General features: G+C 42.4%; 1 protein-coding gene across 9 annotated transcripts in view; it reads right to left on the minus strand.

Annotated features, from left to right (window-relative positions):
• The window catches only part of LOC132396800 (amyloid-beta A4 precursor protein-binding family A member 1-like), a 198926-nt gene that overhangs the window by 36129 nt on the left and 141797 nt on the right, over window positions 1-21000 (minus strand). For 8 of the 9 annotated variants that reach the window (XM_059974737.1, XM_059974736.1, XM_059974742.1 and 5 more), the window contains 3 exons: window positions 14989-15028; window positions 11361-11506; window positions 3297-3329 (listed from right to left, as the gene is read on the minus strand). In XM_059974737.1, coding sequence (XP_059830720.1) covers window positions 3297-3329; window positions 11361-11506; window positions 14989-15028 — 219 coding nt within the window. The remainder of the gene's footprint in view (window positions 1-3296; window positions 3330-11360; window positions 11507-14988; window positions 15029-21000) is intronic. The other variant, XM_059974738.1, reaches the window with a different exon arrangement.

Below are 21000 nucleotides of genomic sequence, written 5' to 3' on the forward strand. Positions count from 1 at the left end.
CTCGTTCTGGACAGTATCTGTAGCAATTTTACTGCATGGAACCACGACAGCATTCCTAGACTGGCAGTTTGCACTTTCTACAAAATAGCTGCTCTGCAAACTTGGCAGAAATCAACCCTTCATCTGCATAGAGAGAGGGAGATTGAAATCAGTCTGCAATCCAATAAATAGCTTGTGCATTTCAAGCCTGATAATGCCGAATTAATGCACAAAACTTAGAAAACAGAATGCCAGATTCTTAATTTATTTCTAGGAATAAAGAGGAGCGCAGGTAGCTTAAGATGTTGCATATACATGACAATATCTAGGTGCCTTGGTTAGCTTGTAGTACTAGGGGTGTGTGATGTATCCACTGACAGATGGAAGAACTCAGTAAATGAACAACCTTGCAGATTACACAGGGGAGGAGGCTGTGCAGCACAACAATCCACTCCAACAATCAATGAAATTATGGCTAATTTGTGACCTAAATCCATCTACATGCTTGGGTTCATTACAACAAACTTGGCCTGCAACAGTCTATTGGGTATCCTTAAAGATACTAATCATCTACTGCTTTTTATGGGGAAGAGGTCTCTACTTCTCACATGCTTCATAGAAAGTTTTTCCAAACTGCTCCCCTGATTATTCTAATTCTAACTTTAGGGGTTTAATCACTTCTCTGGATTCCTGCACCAGAAGAGAAAATTTCACTGTCCATCTACCTTACTGAACTCCCCCCTAAATCCCAATATCCACGACTAAATTGGTCTGTAACTACCTCAGTTCTAGGAAATGCAAATTTAATGTACATAATTATGCCTTGCTGTTTAACCCATTTGTATTCACTGTGCAGAGGCAAATTTTCTCTCCAGATTTTCTACCAGATGACAATGGGCTGAAGAATAAAACATACACACTGGAGAAGATGCAAAGTAACATTCATTGCGATGAAGGTGCAAGAGACTACAGATGCTGAAATCTGGAGCAACAAACAAGATGCGGGAGGAACTCTGCAGGTCGAGCAGCATCCGTGGAAGGAAAGGAATTGTTGCGCTTTGGGTTGAATCCTGACACTGAATTCCTCCAGCACATTGCTTGTTAATTATGATGATGCTGATGAGATAAATATAATGCTCATGTGGAAGCTGCAGCTGAGGTTTTGCTCCAGAGAGAAAAAAAAAAACGATCCCATCATCTCTTCCCGGCTACAAATCCTTCTTTTCATCCTTTGGACTCAGGACAACCCTGTTGAGGAAGGATGGGTTGGCATCCTTTGGGATTTAGGGAAATGAGTTGTAATCTTACTGTAACACAGAGGATTCTAAGGGGGCATGACATGGGAGGTGTGAGATGTTTTCACTGGTAGGCGAGACTCAAGCAAGGGGCACACAGTTTCAAAGGGCTGGTCGGTAAAACTGAAGCAAGTGAAATATCTTCTCATAGGGTAGCGAACTGAGAAAGAGTTGAGGAGGTTAGTTCATTAGAAGTAGCTGAAGTGGACTTATATCAATATTTGAAAGATCTAGAAACTGACACAGCACAGATCATATTGAATGGTGGGGTCAGCTTGAGGGGCCTGTTGATAAACTACGGCTCCTAATTTTTTGCTTTTCTCGTGTTCCTTCCTCAATCTTATCGATCTTTTGCTTATATAAAGCCTCACTAAATGACACCTGGAGCACTGAATGCTCATCACAGGATAAATTTGTCGGCCTTGGAGGATGTGGACTGTGGATTTACTAGGATGATACCTGGACCCCGAAGGTTACAGATTCAAGATCTAACAAAGCAGTGTGGGCATAAGTTTATGAAGTTTTCAAGATTTTAAGACTGAGTGACAAGGCAGTTACAAACTCTAACCGGAGGAGCAACACACGCAAAATGCAGGTGGAACACAGCAGGCCAGGCAGCATCTATAGGAAGAACCATTGTTGACGTTTCCGGCCGAGATCCTTCGTCATGCTGCCTGGTCTGCTGTGTTCCACCAGCATTTTGTGTGTGTCGCTTGAATTTCTGGCATCTGCAGATTTCCTCATGTTTGCTTTCTAACTGGGGGAGTCTAGGATGAGGGGGTAGAGTCTAAAATTTGAGCCAGGCCTTTCTGAACTAAAGTCTGGAAGCAGTTCTGCACTGAGGTGGTGATGGGGGAGTCAAACTCTCTTCTGCAAGTGAAGCAGGGTCAACCTTAAACCTGGGAGATAGACGTTTGGTTAACCAAAGGCATGAAGGAATAGGGGCTAAGATACACTTGTGAAGATACCGTAGGTCACAAAAGGAATACAGCCTTCTGTTCCTACAGTTCTTTTGAATTATGTATGCTTTTTGCTCAGACCAATCCTGATCATTTCTCACTGCAATACATCGCCACTGCCTTAGGCAGATGTGATGTTATTTTAAAACATTGCATTACAAAAATATTATGTCCATCAAACATGCAGTTTTAATCAAAATTCCATGCCAGATTAGTGTGAAAAACAGACAGTACTATGTTAATTGATAAACCCAACACAAAGCTTTCAATTTTACTGGGGGTTGTGCTGAGAAAATGGGGCAAAGTCAAATAGTTCAGCAATTCATCTCACATGTAGCTGGAAGCTGCCAAGAACAAAAGCAGGAGGGTAATGATTACTTTGCCAAAGCATTAACAAACTCCAAATTAAACTAACTTGCAGCAAAAATACAGCAGAGCTCTGAAAATAAAGGACAAATTTTACATTCTAGAAAGCAACACATAGATTTTCTGCATCCAGCATCCAGCATGTAGAAGAGAAAGCGCCCAAGTTGGGTGGTAAGGGCAAAGTCAATGATCTATGAGCAGATATTGCTTTAAAAAATAGTATGCTTGGCCGAAATGTTGCATCAACTCTAGATGGAACTAATTCCAGTCAGGACACTGTAGTCATCTAAATGGTACCATGCTCCCATCAAAAGTGAAACAGAAATGGTTGGATGTAGGAAAGGAGCATGGGTCTGAACCACTTCATTCCAATCCGACTTGAGAAAGAGCAGTAGCTGATTGTAGGCCTTGCAAGAGAATGCAAAGTCCTAGGATACTTCCTCCAAGGGTTGTACCCAGTAGGCAAACTGAATAGTGGTTGAACAATCACTGGTGGACCTCACCTGATCAGAAGAACTGCGAGAAAAGTCAGGGACAGGGAGGGGATGACCAAGGCCAAGAGGGACTAGACACAGCGGGACTTACTGGATGTAGAAAATCAGACACAAAGAAGTTAGCTGGCAAAGTCTAGTAAGTTAAAAGAAAATGCAACTCGCGAGAAACAGATGAAAGAGGCGCAAAACGTGGGCTACTGCACCTTCTTCCGGTTTTTGGCCATTTTCTGGGCCATCTGTGTGCCATGGAATAGACAAAAGATAGGAGAATAGTTAGCACAAAACTGCAAGAGGCAAATGTTGGAAATAATTCACAAAATACAGCAGTTTGCTTAGCGCACAAGTTGGATGGGACCTGTGAACAAGATCAGTAACAGAAACGCTAGCAAATCATTTGGTAACTCTTCTGGGATAACTGACAGAAGAGAATGATGTTGTTTCCTTTACAGGCATTTTAAAAAATGGGGATATCGACAGGATCAACAGAGAGATAAAAAAAACTTTGATTTATGAAGAAGAAGCCAATCACATGTCACATTTACTGCAACATCAAAAATAATCCCCAAAATTATCTGACATTATATAAGATTACATCTGTCTCAATACGTTGCACTATCAAGAAAAAAGCCATGGAAGAAAATCTGAGTGTATGGAGCATTGTCACAGTGACGGTAAGTGCAATTTACAGAAATAAATCCGCCTTCCAGCCCCAATTCCCCCAGTGTTAATGCTGCACACAAAACTACTCCTACGTCTCATCGCCTTGTTCATCTATTCATTTCTCATGTTTATTCAGCTTCCCCTTAAAAGCATCTCTGCAATCTGTCTCAACCACTCCTTGTGAGACAAGAGTTTCAGATTTGCATGCACCACTCTCTGGAGCAAAGAACTTCTCCTGAATCCCTACTTGATCTTTTGGTGAAAATCTATATTAACAGCTTCTTAAAACTTAATCCCACAGTAAAGTATTTGGTGGGAAAGATATCTATCAGCCTAAACTTTAGCTAAAGAGGAGTGACCTAACTTGTTCAGCCCATTTTGATTAATAAACTTCATATTTCAGAATCAGCCTTGGAAATCATTTTCACTCTGATCCATTCTCTCTGTACATCCTTTTAATAATACCAGAACTGCTCACAGCCCTTTACACATTGTCACAACTGTGGATGTGATGATGAGAGGCTGGAGCAAGGTTGTGTGCACAATCGTCACCAATAAGGAACTGCCCTCACAATGTCAGAAGGTTAAGAATGCTATGGAAAATAGATCAGTCTGTGGTTAAAATAATTCAAATGCAGAAGGAACAATTTCAAGATTGAACATAAAACTCGTCCACATAAAATGGGATCAAATATTGGTTGGAAAAGCTGCAGTTCGGGGCTTTAACAAAGGGATAGACAATAGGTGCAGAAGTAGACCATTCGGCCCCTCGAGTCTGCACCGCCATTCTGAGATCATGGCTGATCATTCACTAACAATACCCAGTCCCTGCCTTGTCTCCATATCCCTTGATTCCCCTATCCATCAGATATCTATCTAGTTTCTTCTTGAAAGCATCCAGAGAATTGGCCTCCACCGTCTTCTGAGGCAGTGCATTCCACACCTCCACAACTCTCTGGGAGAAGAAGCTCTTCCTCAACACTGTTTTAAATAACTGACCTCTTATTCTCAATCCACGCCCTCTGGTACTGGACTCTCCCAACATCTGGAACATATTTCCTGCCTCAATCCTATCAAATCCTTTAATTATCTTAAATGTTTCAATCAGATCCCCTCTCAATCTCCTCAATTCCAGCGTGTACAAGCCCAATCTCTCCAATCTCTCTGCGTAAGACAGCCCTGCCATCCCAGGAATCAACCTAGTGAATCTACGCTGCACTTCCTCAATTGCCAGAATGTCCTTCCTTAAACCTGGAGACCAAAACTGTACACAATATTCCAGGTGTGGTCTCACCAGGGCCCTGTACAAATGCAAAAGGACATCCTTGCTCTTGTACTCAATTACCCTTGTAACAAAGGCCAACATTCCATTTGCCCTCTTCACTGCCTGTTGCACTTGCTCATTCACCTTCATTGACTAGTGAACTAGGACTCCTAGGTCTCTTTGCATTTCTCCCTTACCTAACTCTACACCGTTCAGACAATACTCTGCCCTCTTGTTCCTACTTCCAAAGTGGATAACTTCACATTTATTCACATTGAATGACATCTGCCAAGTACCTGCCCACTCACCCAGCCTATCCAAGTCTCCCTGTATTCTCCTAACGTCCTCTTCGCATGTCACACTGCCACCCCAGTTTAGTATCATCAGCAAACTTGCTGATATAGTTTTAAATGCCCTCATCTAAATCGTTGACATAAATCGTAAAGAGCTGTGGTCCCAATACAGAGCCCTGTGGTACCCCACTAGTCACCTCCAGCCAGTCCGAGAAACACCCATTCACTGCTACCCTTTGCTTTCTATCTGCCAACCAGTTTTCTATCCATGTTGAAACCCTGCCCCCAATGCCATGAGCTCTGATTTTACTCAACAATCGCCTATGTGGCACCTTATCGAATGCCTTCTGAAAATCTAGGTACACAACATCCACTGGCTTACCCTCGTCTAACGTCCTTGTTACACCCTCAAAAAACTGCAACAGATTAGTCAAGCATGATTTGCCCTTGGTAAATCCATGCTGGCTCGACCTAATCCTATTTCTGCCATTAAGATGTGCCACTATTTCGTCCTTAATAATGGACTCAAGCATCTTCCCCACGACTAACGTTAGGCTAACAGGGCGATAGTTCTCCGTTTTCTCCTTCCCTCCCTTCTTGAAAAGTGAGATAACATTAGCCACTCTCCAATCTTCAGGAACTGATCCTGAATCTAAGGAACATTGGAAAATGATTACCAATGCATCCGCAATTTCCTGAGCCACCTCTTTTAGAACCCTCGGATGCAGACCATCTGGACCCGGGGATTTATTAGCCTTCAGTCCTACCAGTCTACTCATCACAGTTTCTTTCCTAATGTTAATCTGTCTCAATTCCTCTGATATCTTATGACCCTGGCCCATCCATACATCTGGGAGATTGCTTGTGTCCTCCCTGGTGAAGACAGATCTAAAGTACGCATTAAATTCTGTTGCCATTTCCCTGTTTCCCATAACAATTTCTCCCAATTCATTCTTCAAGGGACCAACATTGTTCTTAACTATCTTCTTTCTCTTCACATAGCTAAAAAAGCTTTTGCTATCCCCTTTTATATTCCTGGCTAGACTGAGCTCATACCTGATTTTTTCTCTCCGTATTGCTTTTTTAGTTAAGATCTGCTGTTCCTTAAAACTTTCCCAATCATCTGTATTCCCACTCATCTTAGCTCTGTCATACTTCTTTTTCTTTAATGCTATACAATCTCTGACTTCCTTTGTCAACCACTGTGGCCCCTTCCCCCTCATTGAATCCTTCCTTCTCATTGGAATGAACTGCTTTTACATCTTTTGTATTATGCCCAAGAATATCTGCCACTGCTGATCCACTGTCTTTCCTGCCAGGGCATCCGCCCATTTAACTTTGGCCAGCTCTTCCCTCATGGCTCCGTAGTCTCCTTTATTTAATTGCAACACTGACACCTCTGATCTGCCCTTATCCCTCTCAAATTGTAGATAAAAACTTATCATGTTATGATCACTACTTCCTAATGGCTCCTTTACTTCAAGATCACTTATCAATTCCTGTTCATTACACATCACCAAGTCCAAAATAGCCTCGTTCCTGGTTGGCTCAAGCACAAGCTGTTCCAAAAATACATCCCTTAGACACTCCACAAACTCCCTATCCTGGGGTCCAGCACCTACCTGATTCTCCCAGTTCACCTGCATGTTGAAATCTCCCATAACAACTGCATTACCTTTAGCACATGCCAATGTTAACTCCCTAATCAACTTGTACCCAATATCCACGCTACTGTTTGGGGGCCTGTACACAACACCCATTAGGGTCTTTTTACCCTTACTGTTCCTCAGCTCAATCCACACAGACTCTACTTCCCCTGTTCCCAAGTCACCTCTTGCTAAGGACTGAATCTCATTCCTCACCAACAGGGCCACCCCACCCCACCCCCTCTTCCCATATTTCTGTCTCTACGATAGCACGTATACCCTGGTACACTCAATTCCCAGGCCTGATCCCCTTGCAGCCATGTCTCCGTTATCCCAACAATATCGTAGCTCCCCATTTGCATCTGAGCTTCAAGCTCATCTGTCTTATTTCTGACACTACGCACATTCAAGTATAGAATTCTTAGCCCATTCCTCCTCTCTTTGCTTAAAACACTGTCTACTGTACCTAACCCAGCTCCTTGAACTTCCATCGGACTAATTGCACCCTGAATTTTGATGACCTTCTCAAGATCACCCAAACCTTCTACACATTTAACCCCATGCTCCTTCTGACCAACCCTCTGGATCTGGATCCCTGCCCCCTGCACATCTAGTTTAAAACCCCCGAGCAGCACTGGCAAACACTCCTGCAAGAATGTTAGTACCCCTCCCGTTCAGATGTAGACCGTCCCTTCGAAATAGATCCCAATGTCCCTGGAACAAAGACCAATTATCCAAAAACCTGAACCCTTCCTTCCTGCACCATGCTCTCAGCCTCGTATTAATGTGCATAATCATTCTATTCTTCGCCTCACTCGCACGTGGCACAGGTAGAAATCCCGAGATTGTCACCCTGGAGGTCCTGCCTTTCAGCTTCACTCCTAACTCCCTGAACTCTCTAAGCAGGACCCCCTCACTCACCTTACCTACATCGTTGGTCCCTACATGGACCACTACATCTGGGTTCATGCCCTCGTTCTCAAGAATAGCCTGCACCCGATCTGAGATGTCCCGGACCCTGGCACCAGGGAGGCAACATACCATCCGAGACTCCCGACCTGCCCCACAAAATCTCCTATCTGCCCCCCTAACTATAGAATCCCCTAAAACTATCGCTCTCTTCTCTTCCCTCCTCCCCTTTCTAGTTGAGGGTTCAACCTCTGTGCCAGAGGCAGGACCACTACAACTCATTCCTGGTAGGTCATCCCCATCAACAGTATCCAGTACGGTATACTTATTGTTAATGGGAATGGCCGCAGGGGTGCTCTGCTCTCTCTGCCTGCTCCCCCTGCCTCTCTGGACCGTCACCCATCTGCCTACTTATTGGTTTTTTGGTGTGACTACCTCCTGATAACTCCTATCTATCTCTGCCTCTGCCTCCCGAATGATCCGTAGTTCATCCAGCTCCAGCTCCAACTCCCTAACTCGGAAGACTATACAAGGGAAGAATCTGAACAGGACAACCAGACACTTTTAAGGGGATAAACATACCGGAGTGAACAGTACACTGAGAGGCCTGTAGGAAGTGGATGGCTCTACAGGGGCAAAAGGTAGGGCAACTAAATTCAAACAGAGATCAAAGCAAAGCAGGATAAGATGTCAGTAAATGTGAAAACTAGGTAATAGTAGGAAGTTCAGAGGGGAGGAAGAACAGGGAATAAAAGGTAAAGAATATGAGAGGAGATTGGCAGTAAACCAAGGGTCTCTGCTTATGTAGACAGACTGGAGAAAATGGCATGGTTCTCACTGGAAAAGAGGAATCTATTTAAACCCATGTAAAAGTAAAAGGAGGAAGCTATTCCCATTGCTAGAGGGATCAATAACCAGGGACTTAGAAAGAAAGCGACTGGCAAAAAGACCAAAAGCAACTTTTAAAAAATAACTTCTTTAAAAAAACCCAGTGAGTGATTCGGGTCTGGATGGCATTGCAGGAAGTGCTGGAGGCAGATTCAATTGAGATATTGGCAAGGAAATTTAAAAGTTATTGAAAGAAGGAAAAAGTGCAAGTCTCGTGGAAGTGTGCAAAGGAATGGGACTAACTGGAGTGCTTCTGTGTACATCCTGCTCTCTTCCACAGGAAGTACTATAAGCTGTGATTCTGGAGACAGATTTAACAAAACAGAGAAATGCATCATAGCTTATTTTTTATTTTAAGATTTTATTAATCCCTTCAGTTATTTTCAGTAATATGTGGTACCTGAACTCCAAACTCCATTCATTTTTCCATCTTAGACTCTGGTTGTCCAAAGAGAGTGTCTCACACTGACCTAGACCAGAACCCATTTGAGAAAGCTTGGTCATGGGTCCTATCAGGCAAGCAAGCTCCTCAAAACACTTGTCTGCATTACGCACTTTGACCAATGCCTGTGTGAAAATGCCTTTCACATCTATCACCCAGCCCAGAGGTTTCTCCTGAATTCTCTATTAAATTGACTGACAACCATCATATGCTCATGTATATAGGCATGCCTATTAAAAAGCTTTCTTTCAAAACTGGCCGAGACACTTTAAGTTTGTATAAGGTAAAAATAATTTGAGGAATACTTATTAGTTTGGGATTTAAAACGTGAAAATAATTAGGAAATTAAAAAAATCTGTTGGGGAAGACTAACAAAGGATGATTTTGTGACAGCAATCTTAATTGATGAAATTCCATACTGCAAGACAGCAAATCTGAGATGACAATTTAAGGCAGAATACAAGACATATTCACTACTACCTTGTACATTTGATGTAGATAAGCATGGATGGATTTTTGCTTTCTGAAATCTCAGGACTATCAGCATTAAATTGAGATTTTAAAGCATCTTAATGTTTCCAATTTCTGCCATTTTATTTCTTCCTGTATCTTAATCCAATCTTTTTTTCCTATTTCTTTTTCAGTCTGTTCTGATTAATTCACTCACTTTCCCTCTCAGTCTCCAATCGGTTTGCTTCTCAATCCTTGGTTAGGAAACAAAGCCAATACTACAAGCCTCCTTTCCTACATACAGTACATTAAGACAGGCTTCTGCTCCTAGCTCAATACAGGGGAAACACGTATTGACTTGATCAGCTGGGGGGGGGGGGGGTAGAATTAACAATCAGGCAGACGGAGCTGATGCATTTTCCAAAAGCCCAAGTGAAAGATTTGATTGGATACAATGGGCTTGAACATTGTTACACTGAATTATTTAGTCTAATCCTATTGATACAAGCATGCATAACTTACTACAGGTTATCCCTGGGTAATGAAACATTCTGTTCTTGTCCAGAAATCAATTTTGGGCACGAATTGGAAAATACACAAAAATCAGTCACTATACCTTCACAGCATGAACAGCATCAAAAGCATACAAGAGTTTATGAAAAAAGTGGAGAGGGAGAGAATAAATAAGTTCTGCCATTTGCAGGAAGTAATGACATAAATATATTGGATTCTTCCATTCAATATTGTTATGGGAGTTTGTTCGAATGTAGGGGTGTCCACTTATCCAAGGCTTTCATAAGCCAGGGTTGGCCAGTATTGATTCATGGCCTGAAAATTACAAAGGATTTTGAAAGGGGAGACAGAAAGATGAAGAGAAGGATGTTCAACTTGCTGACAAGACAGAAGGATATTCAGCCTTGTCATTCAGTTTCCAGTCACTGAGGAAAAAGTGTGACAGATGGAAAGCACGCCCCATACAGCAGAGCTTGAATCTTTAAAACACCTCAGGGAGAAATGCTGACATTTTAATAAATCCTCATTGAGGTTAAAACCCAAGTTAAACACATACTTGACTTCCCCGTAATTAATGACTTTGGGGATTTAATCTTTCAAGTTTCTGTGAAATATTTGCCAAAACCTGAACCAGATCTCCCTGCATGCTAATGTAAAGTATTTATAGAGAACTTGACTGTGTAGGAGTAATGAGATCTCCCGGGCTATCAACCAGGGAAACAAGGGAGAATTATTTAAAGATTCAGCGACCAAGTAGAGTTATTCTCCAAAGATTATATGACTGGATTTTCAGCAGTTGAATTGGCATGAAATTGCTCACTTACCTCAAACCTGAATGTAAACTTCCTAGAACATCAAAGTCAAAGCATCTAATCACTAGGTGGCATGTATTTGAAGTTAATTGTAAAAAAAAGCATATACCCTTCTGGACAGAGGTGTGTTCCAAATTAAAGTAACTTGTTTTAATTCTCAAGATGAAGACAGAATGCAACAGAGACAATGAATGTGTCCGGGACACTGGATACAACTGAACACAATCTAAGAGAAAGAGAAAGATAGAGAGTGCCCAGGCAAGAGAGCAGAGGGAATGAGAAAGGTCGGGGTGATAGTTTTCAATCAGCCATCCCCACCAGTGGTGAAACAGTCTTGTGAAGGGCAGTGAACGATATCCAGTGGGACCCCAAATGGGATGAGGTCATCACCTTGATTCTGCTGACTGCTTCCTGCGCCTGCATCATCCGTACATTTTTGGACGGGGTTTTGTCAGACAGCAACTGGGTGGAGCCCAGGTAGTTGGCCGCAAAGATGATGCCATCGATTAGATCCTCTGGGTCACAGGGTCCAGGGACTACAGGAGAGAAAACAAACATGTCTGGAGTCTCCGGTAAAAACTGTCACAGGCAAGGAAGTTGACAGGTATCTCAACGATGGGTAGTGGGTTTGCTGTTTTCTGCCATATTCTGGGAACTATCATCAGTATCTCTGCATTGTTTTCAGAGCTTTTCTGACCTATGCTCTATCCCACCCCCCAATTTTATTTTTAATACAACTAGTGAACTGAAGTGCTGTAAGAAATATACATTTGAATTTTAGTTCAGTGCTTCTAATGAAATGCCCATGTCATAGCTGGAAACCATGTGCCTGGAAGTGGCCGGGAGCCGGAAGGCAGCACGGTAGCAAAATGGTTGGTGCTTCCCTTTACAGGTTCGATTCCCACCCTATCTCTAAGGATTTTGCATGTTCTCCCCTAGGACTGTGTGGGTTTCCTTCAGGTGCCTGAGAGTCCTGATGAAGGGTCTCGGCGCAAAACGTTGACTTTACACTCTTTTCCAAGATGCTGCCAAGTTCATCCAGCATTTTGTATGTGTTCCTTCGCATGCTCCAGTTTCCTCTCATGTTCCAAAAACATATGGGTTAATAGGTTAACTACTCACACGGGTTTAAATTTAGTAGCTCGGGCCCATTGGGCTAGAAGGGCTTATGACCATGCTATATCTCTAGAAAAAAAATCTCTGTAACCACTGGCTCATACTTACTCCGCTTCTTCTTCAAGGAATAAAATAAAGCAGGAACAGTTCACTAAAAGCCTCCAATCACCAAAAAAAACACTGCCCACTGGATGACTTGCACAACCAACACTTTTCTTATCTGCTTCCAAGATTCAGCTGTAGTGTCCCTTGTAAATAAATGGCATCAATTCAGCAACACCTTACATTCCGTCTAATGATGACATGAACATTGATTTCTCAAATTTCTACTAACTGCCCCTTCCTCACCATCGACCCTCCCAATTCCTGTTTCCCTCTCACATCTTCTCTTCTGACCTGTCCATCACCTCCCTCTGGTGCACCTCCCCCTTCCATGGCCACCTACCCTCTCCTATCAGATCTCCCATTCTCCAGCCCTTTGTCTCTTTCACTGATCAACTTCTCAGCTCTTTACTTCACCTTTCCCCCTTTTCCAGCTTCACCTATCACCTGCCAACTTGGACTTCTTCCTCCCCTCCCTCCATCTTCTTAGATTTCTCATCATTCATTCCCCCTTGAAGGGTCTCGGCCCAAAACATCGAATGTTTACTCTTTTTCATAGATGCAGCTTAGCCTGCCGAGTTCCTCCAGCATTTTGAGCGTATTGCATCCATTTAGAAGTCTGATAGGGCTTCCCACAGGTAATTTGCCTCTGAAAGTTCCAGAAATGTTGATCTCTAGCACAAAGGAAAAACACTTCTTGTTCTGATTGACGTCTGTGTGTTGTCCAACTGGGAAAGCACAAGCCACAATGATAATCACAACTTGCTTTATACACCTCAATGTTTTCCTGTATAACTCCGACAGCTTCAAGAACAAACAGTTTACGCAGGTCCATTAAATGAAGTGAAATGTTTTTAGGAGATTTGCAGATGCAACTACCCAAATCTGACAACTAGATTTAGGGTGGGTGATCAAATGCTTGATAAACGAGAGAAATTGCAAAGACAGTCTGAAAAGAAGCCAGGCACAGATATGATTTACCTCTGGAGCTGTGCGTGTTACCCGTGCACTGACTGCCTAGCAAACAAAGAGGCCATTCAGCCCTCCTGACCTGTGCTATTATTTATGCACCACACAAGCCCCTCCACCTCCCCCCACCCAACCCCACCCTCAGCTTCTTCTGTTTGTCTCTTCCTTATGCTTATCTAGATTCTTCTTAATCATACTGGAGAGCAGAGATGGTGGTGTTATTCAATAAACCCATCTTGGTCAAAATCAGTCATCTATCAATTTTTGAAAGATGCATTGAAGTGAATTGAATCCAGAGATTATGTGGAAGATGCATAATGACAGCTCTAACAATCAGGTAGTAATAAGCAAGGTTCCAAACCTCTGGGCTGGCAGTTACACCAATGTACAACACACAGGCCAAAACCGGACATTCAGTTTCACCACTGGTGTTCATGCCCCACAAGGCCTCTGCTACCCTATTTCACCCCTTCCCCATATTCTTTCCCTATTTAGTGTTCCTCCAGTTGCTGGTAAATTGCTTGTAATTACTGGAGTGTGATTCTCTCCTAGTTTGACAGACTGATATGTCTGATCTGATCTAGTCACTCAGTCTATGACACACGATTGTTTAGTTTTGTTCCTGTGGTTCTCCCATACACTTTAAAACAAATGCATTCTGGAAATGATGACTGTTGTGGAAAATCTACATGCTTCTTAATGATAGCAACCTTTCCTGAAGTATAATTTCCAACACCTCGCACCAAAACCCAACATTATTTGGACATGGAAGGCAAATTATTTCCAAGGCAACCTCAGAACAGCATGAAACCCCGTCTGTTGTGTTGCTGTGGCCACACAACCGCAAGCTGTGAGTTCATGTGGCACTCCGGTCTGAAACACAGAGGTCCAAGCCAGCAATCCCCTGCACTGCTTTAAAGTGTTGCCCTTTCTGTTCTCTCAGGTAGACCTTTTCAAAGGATATCAAGGATGTCCTCTCCAAAGAGCTGGCTAGTATATTCATCCTTCAATGAATATGTAGACTTTTGCACACTGGTGCTTGTGGGGACTTGCTATATCCCCAGGTGATGTCATTGATCTCCGGGCACACTGAGAGAGGTACAAAGGGCACCACAGAAATGTACATATTACTTCTTTCATTGCAGTGAAAGTAGCGCTTTTGAAGTATGAAATGCAAATCTCAGCAGACAATCTTTGCCCTACAAATAGTTATGTGATGGCTACAAACTAATCTGCTCTTTTCCTTCCAAAACAGTGGCTAGGAAAGCTTTTGTCCATAGCAACTCATTCAAAGCATGGTACCTCCAATGGTGTATTGCACCTTCTGTACTGCAGGAATGAGCTCAATACTTGCATCTCGGGAGTGAGAATCCAACTGCCTTTCAAGATGGAAGGCACTTTTAGACCTCTGCTCAACTCAATCTTCAAGGAGAAAAAGCATCAGAGGTTTGTGAGAGTCATGCTGGGGAAGGGCTGGGGAAAACAATTACAAAGTACATATATTTTGACATTTTGCATTGGACCAGTTAGTTGGATCAACATAGTTCAGAGGACACTCAGCAAAACACTTGCCTGAATCTGCTTGAATAAACCAAGTAATGAATAAACTTAAAAACTATAATTCATTAAATACAGTTACATATGCCACAAAATACAGTTAACAATTTCAATATACTTAAGAATAACAAAATTTCAATTACAATTTCAACAATTTTTCAACTACAAAATAAATGCATTGCTAAAATATAAATGCAGAGAAGACCTTGCTTTGCCGATAAGTAAAACATTACAATTTCAGAACTTGGTTTAAAATGGTTAGAGAGCACCTTACCTTCAACATAAGTGGGAAAGGAGGCCAAAGCTTTTCTTGACTGAAATTAAGACAGACACTGCTTCAGACACCACACAACATGCTCTAGCCTGCCCACCATGTTATTTAACCCGAAGCATTTTAAATCAGACATGCTGACAAGACTTGACATGCAGTATAACAAATCCAATGTTTTTTTTTATTAACTCAAAACTGACAGAATGAGAGGCATCTTGAGAGTCGCACCACCCTGACAACCTGCTTGCAGCTCTCGGGCATTTTTACCCTGCAAATTAATGGGTCAGGGATAATCATGTGGCCTGCAGGTTTATTTCCCCTCTTTAAATATTTATCCAATTCCTCTTTTGAAAGCCGCTAACAAGCCAGTTTCCACCACATACTCGGGCAGCATCCCCTAAATCACAAACAAACCCGTCAGATTTTTAGCCCAGTATCAAAGTTTCGTGTGCTTGTGATCTTTCAAGATGCAAATTCATTGGATCAATGACAGATTTAGGACAGGGTTGAAAAAAAACATGAAAAGAATAACGCTGAACATGGAAATAGCTGCTGTTTAAAAACACAGTTAAAATCATTAACTTTCAAGATGCTTGACAGAAGATTTGGACTCAACAGAGGGACCATTTTCTTTTAACTGATTTTTTGCGATCCGGCAGACATTGCTCGGAGTGGTAGAAGCAGATTCATTAGCAGCTTTCAAAGAGGAATTAAGACAAATACTTGAAGAGGAACATATGCAGGGCTCTTAGGCGGCAGGGGGAAATGGGACTAACTGGAGAGATCTCTCAAAGAGCCAGCACGGATATAACAGGCCAAATCAGTTCCTACTGCATTACACAAATCTCTGATCAGTCAGAAGACTCGCTGAAATAGAAATGTCCCACGTGCCTCTCATGGTGCCAGACAGACCCTTTGAGAGAACCCACCATCAGTTAAACTGGCAAACATTTGTAAGACTTTGAGACAATATCACAATGGTCAGCATCCACAAAAATTCATTTCATAAACTGTAATTATGTTATAAATTAGAAACATATATCAATTCTTAAAATGTTAGATCCTGTTAAGATAAGCAAGATTCAAGCATTTTTGAAATATTTTTGAAACATACTGCAGCATATTAACACCACAATGAAACATGGTTGAATTCCTACTACCAGGACTTAAGACTCCAGAAACAGACTGTCAACACAAAATCAAGTACCTTCAAATTATCCAGTAAGAATACCCCTTTAAAGGTCTAGATATTGAACTGAAACCAACTCAACTCTAACTCAAAGATCTTTGTGAACAGAGTATGTATCCTGCTGACAAGAGCATGTTGGAATTCACACATTGAATAACAGAACATAAAAAGGAAGTAACAGCACTTTGGGAATCTTAGACTACAAGATCTGAGTCTCCTAAATGGTGTGTCTATGACTTAGTTAGCAGCTGAAACATAGAATAGTATTAGTTTGAATGCAGGATCACCAACCTACAACATTGAACTTTGTTTCACACTCCACGGATGCTGTCTGACGTGCTGAGCATTTCTTCTGTTCTTATTTCAGTGTCACCACATGTGGTATTTTGCATCTGAAGATTCTGATAATCTATTCTTTAATATTGTACCTAGTTTTGGCTAAATACTCAGCTATGAAGTAAACTGCTTTCAACCCTCATCTGTTCACAGGGTTTAAACAACCACTGTTCCTCATCCAGGCCTGCCCACCTGGAAAAAGTCCTTAGTAAAAGTACACACATTCAGGATTATGGAAGAAGGGTCTCGGCCCAAAATGTTGACTGTTTATTCATTTCCGTAGATGCTGCCTGACCTGCTGAGCTTCTCCAGTATCTTGTGTTTTGATCAGGATTATTTTTAAGGTTGTGCTCAGCACAGGTAGCATTTTAATATGTTTGTCAACGATTCCATGACTCTGAGCGTGGTGAGAGTGTGGAATGAGTGGCCAGAAGTGCGAGATGCAGACTCAATTTCAACATTTATCAGAATCAGATTTAATATCACCAGCATGTATCATGTAATTTGTTAACTTTGCAGTAGTATAATGAAATACATTATAAAACAGAAAAAACCCTCTGAATTACTGTGTGTATATAAAATAATTCAATTAAATAAGTAGTGCAAAAAATGAAATCAAAATTTATTTTTTTTTAAAGTAGTAAGGTAGTGTTCATGGGTTCAATGTCCATTCAGAAATCTGATAGCAGAGGGGAAGAAGCTGTTCCTGAATCACTGAGTGTGTGCCTTCATGTTCCTGTACCTACTTGCTGATGGTAACAATGCGAAGAGGGCATGTCCTGGGTGAAGAGAAATGTGGATAGGTACATGAGTGGGAAGGGTATGGGCCCAGTTGCACGTCGATGGCACTAGGCAGAATAATAGTTTGGCACAAACTAGATGGGCTAAAGGGCCTGTTTCTGTGCTATAATGTTCTATGACTCTATAACTCAATCACTTTAAAGGGCCAACTTACAATGTCAGAGTTTCTGGTTTGTTCGAAGGTCCCATCATTTCATTATGGAATTCCTCCATCCATTTCTTCTCTACAAGCAATAGAGATGCTTTATCTAGTTTCCCTGAAATACATCTTGGCTATTCATCTCAACCACTCTCCATGGGTGGGAGATTCACATTCTCATCACACTCTAGAAATAAGATTTCTCTTCAATTCCCTATTGAACTTTAGTGACTACCTGATGGTAGAACATTACAGCACCGTACCAACATTAATGGATAGCCTTTACTTCCAGTCTCCCTTGGTGCAACAAATTTCAAGAGGTTTTGCCTCTTACTTATTGACACTGAAATCAACAATGAATAAGGCAACACACTTTGACCTTTTACCATGTTCTTTAAAAAAAGTTACATCTCTAAAACTATTCCAGCTCTGATGAAGTTAACTGACTGAAAATAGTAACTCCGTTTCCCTCACTCCACACAGAGTCTGAGCCCCGAATGGCTCCAACATCACCCTTGGGGAAGTGACTGAAAGAATGGGCTGAGAGGGGAGAAGGGCTGATGATCAGTGGCCGGTAAAAAGGACAGGTCAGCTCTGTTGCAGCAATCTGCTCTTTCTGACAGTTCTCTAACCAGCTTGAATACCATCTCTGCAAATCTTCCACACCAACGTGATATTGTGCTTACATAAAATTATGCACTTGTACAACAACAGGCTATTCAACCCAACCAGTCATGCTACACTTGAATGTCCTCCTGTCTTTCCTCATCTGTCTCTGTGAGTGTAACACCATTCCCTTCGCCCTCATCAGTTTGTTTAACCTCCTCTTAAATGCATCCATAGTAATCATAGCTACCAACTCCTGTAGTAGCAAGTTGCTTATTCTCATTACTGAGTGGACAGGGAAATGTTTTCTTATTCCTGACTGAATTTCCTAGTGACCAACTTGCATGGATAGCTTCTAGTGTTGGTCTTCCACACATTCTTGCTGTATTCCATTCAATCAAAATCTTTTAGTAGAGTTATACAGCAGAGAAATAAGCCCTTTAGCCCAGTTCATCAATTTAAGTATCACCTACCGGCCTCCTTTCCTTCAGAGAAATGAGACCCCATTTGGTTAGTACTGCATTGTATTATACATCTCTGGTCACCTTCATTGTAGATAGTTTCTTCACGTTCTCCAGTACCTCTATATTTTCATCAAGTCTGGTCTAACGGAGGCTCGATACTGGATTAGCACAATTTACCCATTTTTCAATTCACGCCCTTGGTTATAAGCCCTGCTGCTTGGTTAGCCATGTTTATGGCCTTACTAACCTGCACTGCAACCTCTATTGACAGCACTGGAGGAGCTCAGCAGGTCAGGCAGTATCTGTGGAGGGAAATAGACAGTTGAGATGGTTTGAGCCGAGACCCTTCATCTGGTCTGATAGGCACTATAAAGAGGGTGCAGCAAGGGCTGCTGGGTGATAGGCATATCCACGCAAGGAGGTGAGGCTATGGGAAAAAGGCAGGTTAGCGGAGAGGAGTCCATGGCCATATCAGCCATGATCTTATTGAACAGCGGACCATGGGCCAGATGGCCTACTCCTGCTCCTATTTCTTATGTTCTTATGGAATAGGCAAATAGGGGAGGGGAAGGTGTAATTAGCACTGCAAACTAGGAGACAATAGACAGGACTGACAAAAGTAGACAACTTTGTTTTAAATTTAGAGATGCAGTGTGGAACAGGACCTGCGGCCTTTCGATCTGCTCCACCCAGCAATCGCAGATTTAATCCTCCTCACACGAGACACTACAATGAGCAATTAACCTACCAACTGGTACACCTTTGGACTGTGGGAAGGAGTTGGAGGGCCCAGAGAAAACCCATGCATTCCATGGGAAGGACGTACAGACTTCTTACAGGTGACCCCAGAAATGAACCTTGATGCCTTGAGCTGTAATAGTGTTGCACTAAGTGCTACGCTATCGTGGCACCCACGATTCCATCACTCCAAGGGGATAAAAGGAGGGTGCAATGTGGAACAAAGGCAGCAAGGTGGGAAGGCAGAGGGGAGTGCTGGGAAGGGCAACCAGTGGGAGGAATGTGTGCGTGAGAAGGGGGTGCCTTGACCTAAAACACTGACTGTCCGTTTCCCTCCACAGATGCTGCCTGACCCATTGAGCCTGTCCAGATTCCAGCGTCTGTCGTCTCTTGTCTGGAATTTCCATTGGTTGGTGTATTTGTACTCAGATGAGCTGGTTTAATCCTAAACTCGGGAGCGGTCAGTGTATCGTGCATGTCCTGTTTCCTCTCATCTCTCAACGATGTGTCAGTAGATTAATAAACTACTTTGGTGTAGTTAAATGATTAAAGAATTGGAGGAGCTGTAAAACATGCAAGAGTGAATGTGTTGTAAGGATATAGCAAAATAAGATGGGGTAGAGGAAGGGTTCAAAGTACATTTATTATCAAAGTATGTATACAGATACAACTCTGAGATTTGTCTCATCTTCTCCAGACTGCCACAAAACAATAAAAACCATGGAAGCCATTCAAAGAAAAACATCAAACCCACCCATGCACAAAAAAACAAACTGTGCAAATAGCAACAAGAACATCGCCCCTCCACGTGCAATAAACAAATCGCGCAAATAGCCACAAGAAAGACCACGTGAAAAGACAGAATAAAAACACAAGTTGGAAAGAGTCCATTTGAACTACAGTTCCAATCCATAAACCACAGATAAAGAACTTCTGGACCATCGCTGATGATCGGGTGGGGGGAGGGGGAGTGAGAGAGAGAGAGAGAGAGAGAGAGAGAGAGAGAGAGACCATTCGAATGCAGGGACCTTCCCTTGGCAGCAGTGAGTGAGAGGGAGAGAAAGACTGTCACATGGAGACACCTTCTAGCAGCAGCAAGCAAGAGGCTGGAAGTCAGTGCTGAACACTCGCTTGCCTTCCTCAATGCCTTAATCAGTGAGAAATGGAGTCCAATCAAGGATTTCTAAGCTTTTTGCCCTTGAGGCCTCTTGCCTCCTGCTTCCTGAAACTTTCTCAGGGTCAGCAGAGCCAGATCACTCAATTGGCATGAGAACACACCATCAAATTGTAGATCACAGGCTCCAACAGCACCGGAACCACAGTAAAAAGAAAAATAATAGGTGAGAGAAGTGGAAGAAACAGTTTTGTGAGCCATATGAAAGATGTCACCTGAGGTAGTGTTGCTCACTGGCACTGTCTAGACTGGATGAGACTCATGGCGCCAGCAATTGGGACTGATAGCCTCAATGGCATCCTGTTTTGTGATTTATTACTGCCTTGTTTTAGCCTTACCAGTCATCTGCCCATTCTGCCAATGTGTGGCATCAGCTCTCCTCACTAACCAGCTTATGGTAACATTTCCAGTGAGATGGCGGTACACTCATGCAGCTGCTTCTACAGGGTCAAAAGTTACTGTCTTAAATGTATTTTTTTTACAATCACAAGGCCCTGTGGGGCATTAAGAACTTAAAGTACTGAAGGTCTCCCCCGTCAGCAAGTTGCTCATTGGCAGAGAAACTGAA

This window comes from Hypanus sabinus, chromosome 7 (genome assembly GCF_030144855.1).
Source record: "Hypanus sabinus isolate sHypSab1 chromosome 7, sHypSab1.hap1, whole genome shotgun sequence".
NCBI classification, from domain to species: Eukaryota; Metazoa; Chordata; class Chondrichthyes; order Myliobatiformes; family Dasyatidae; genus Hypanus; species Hypanus sabinus.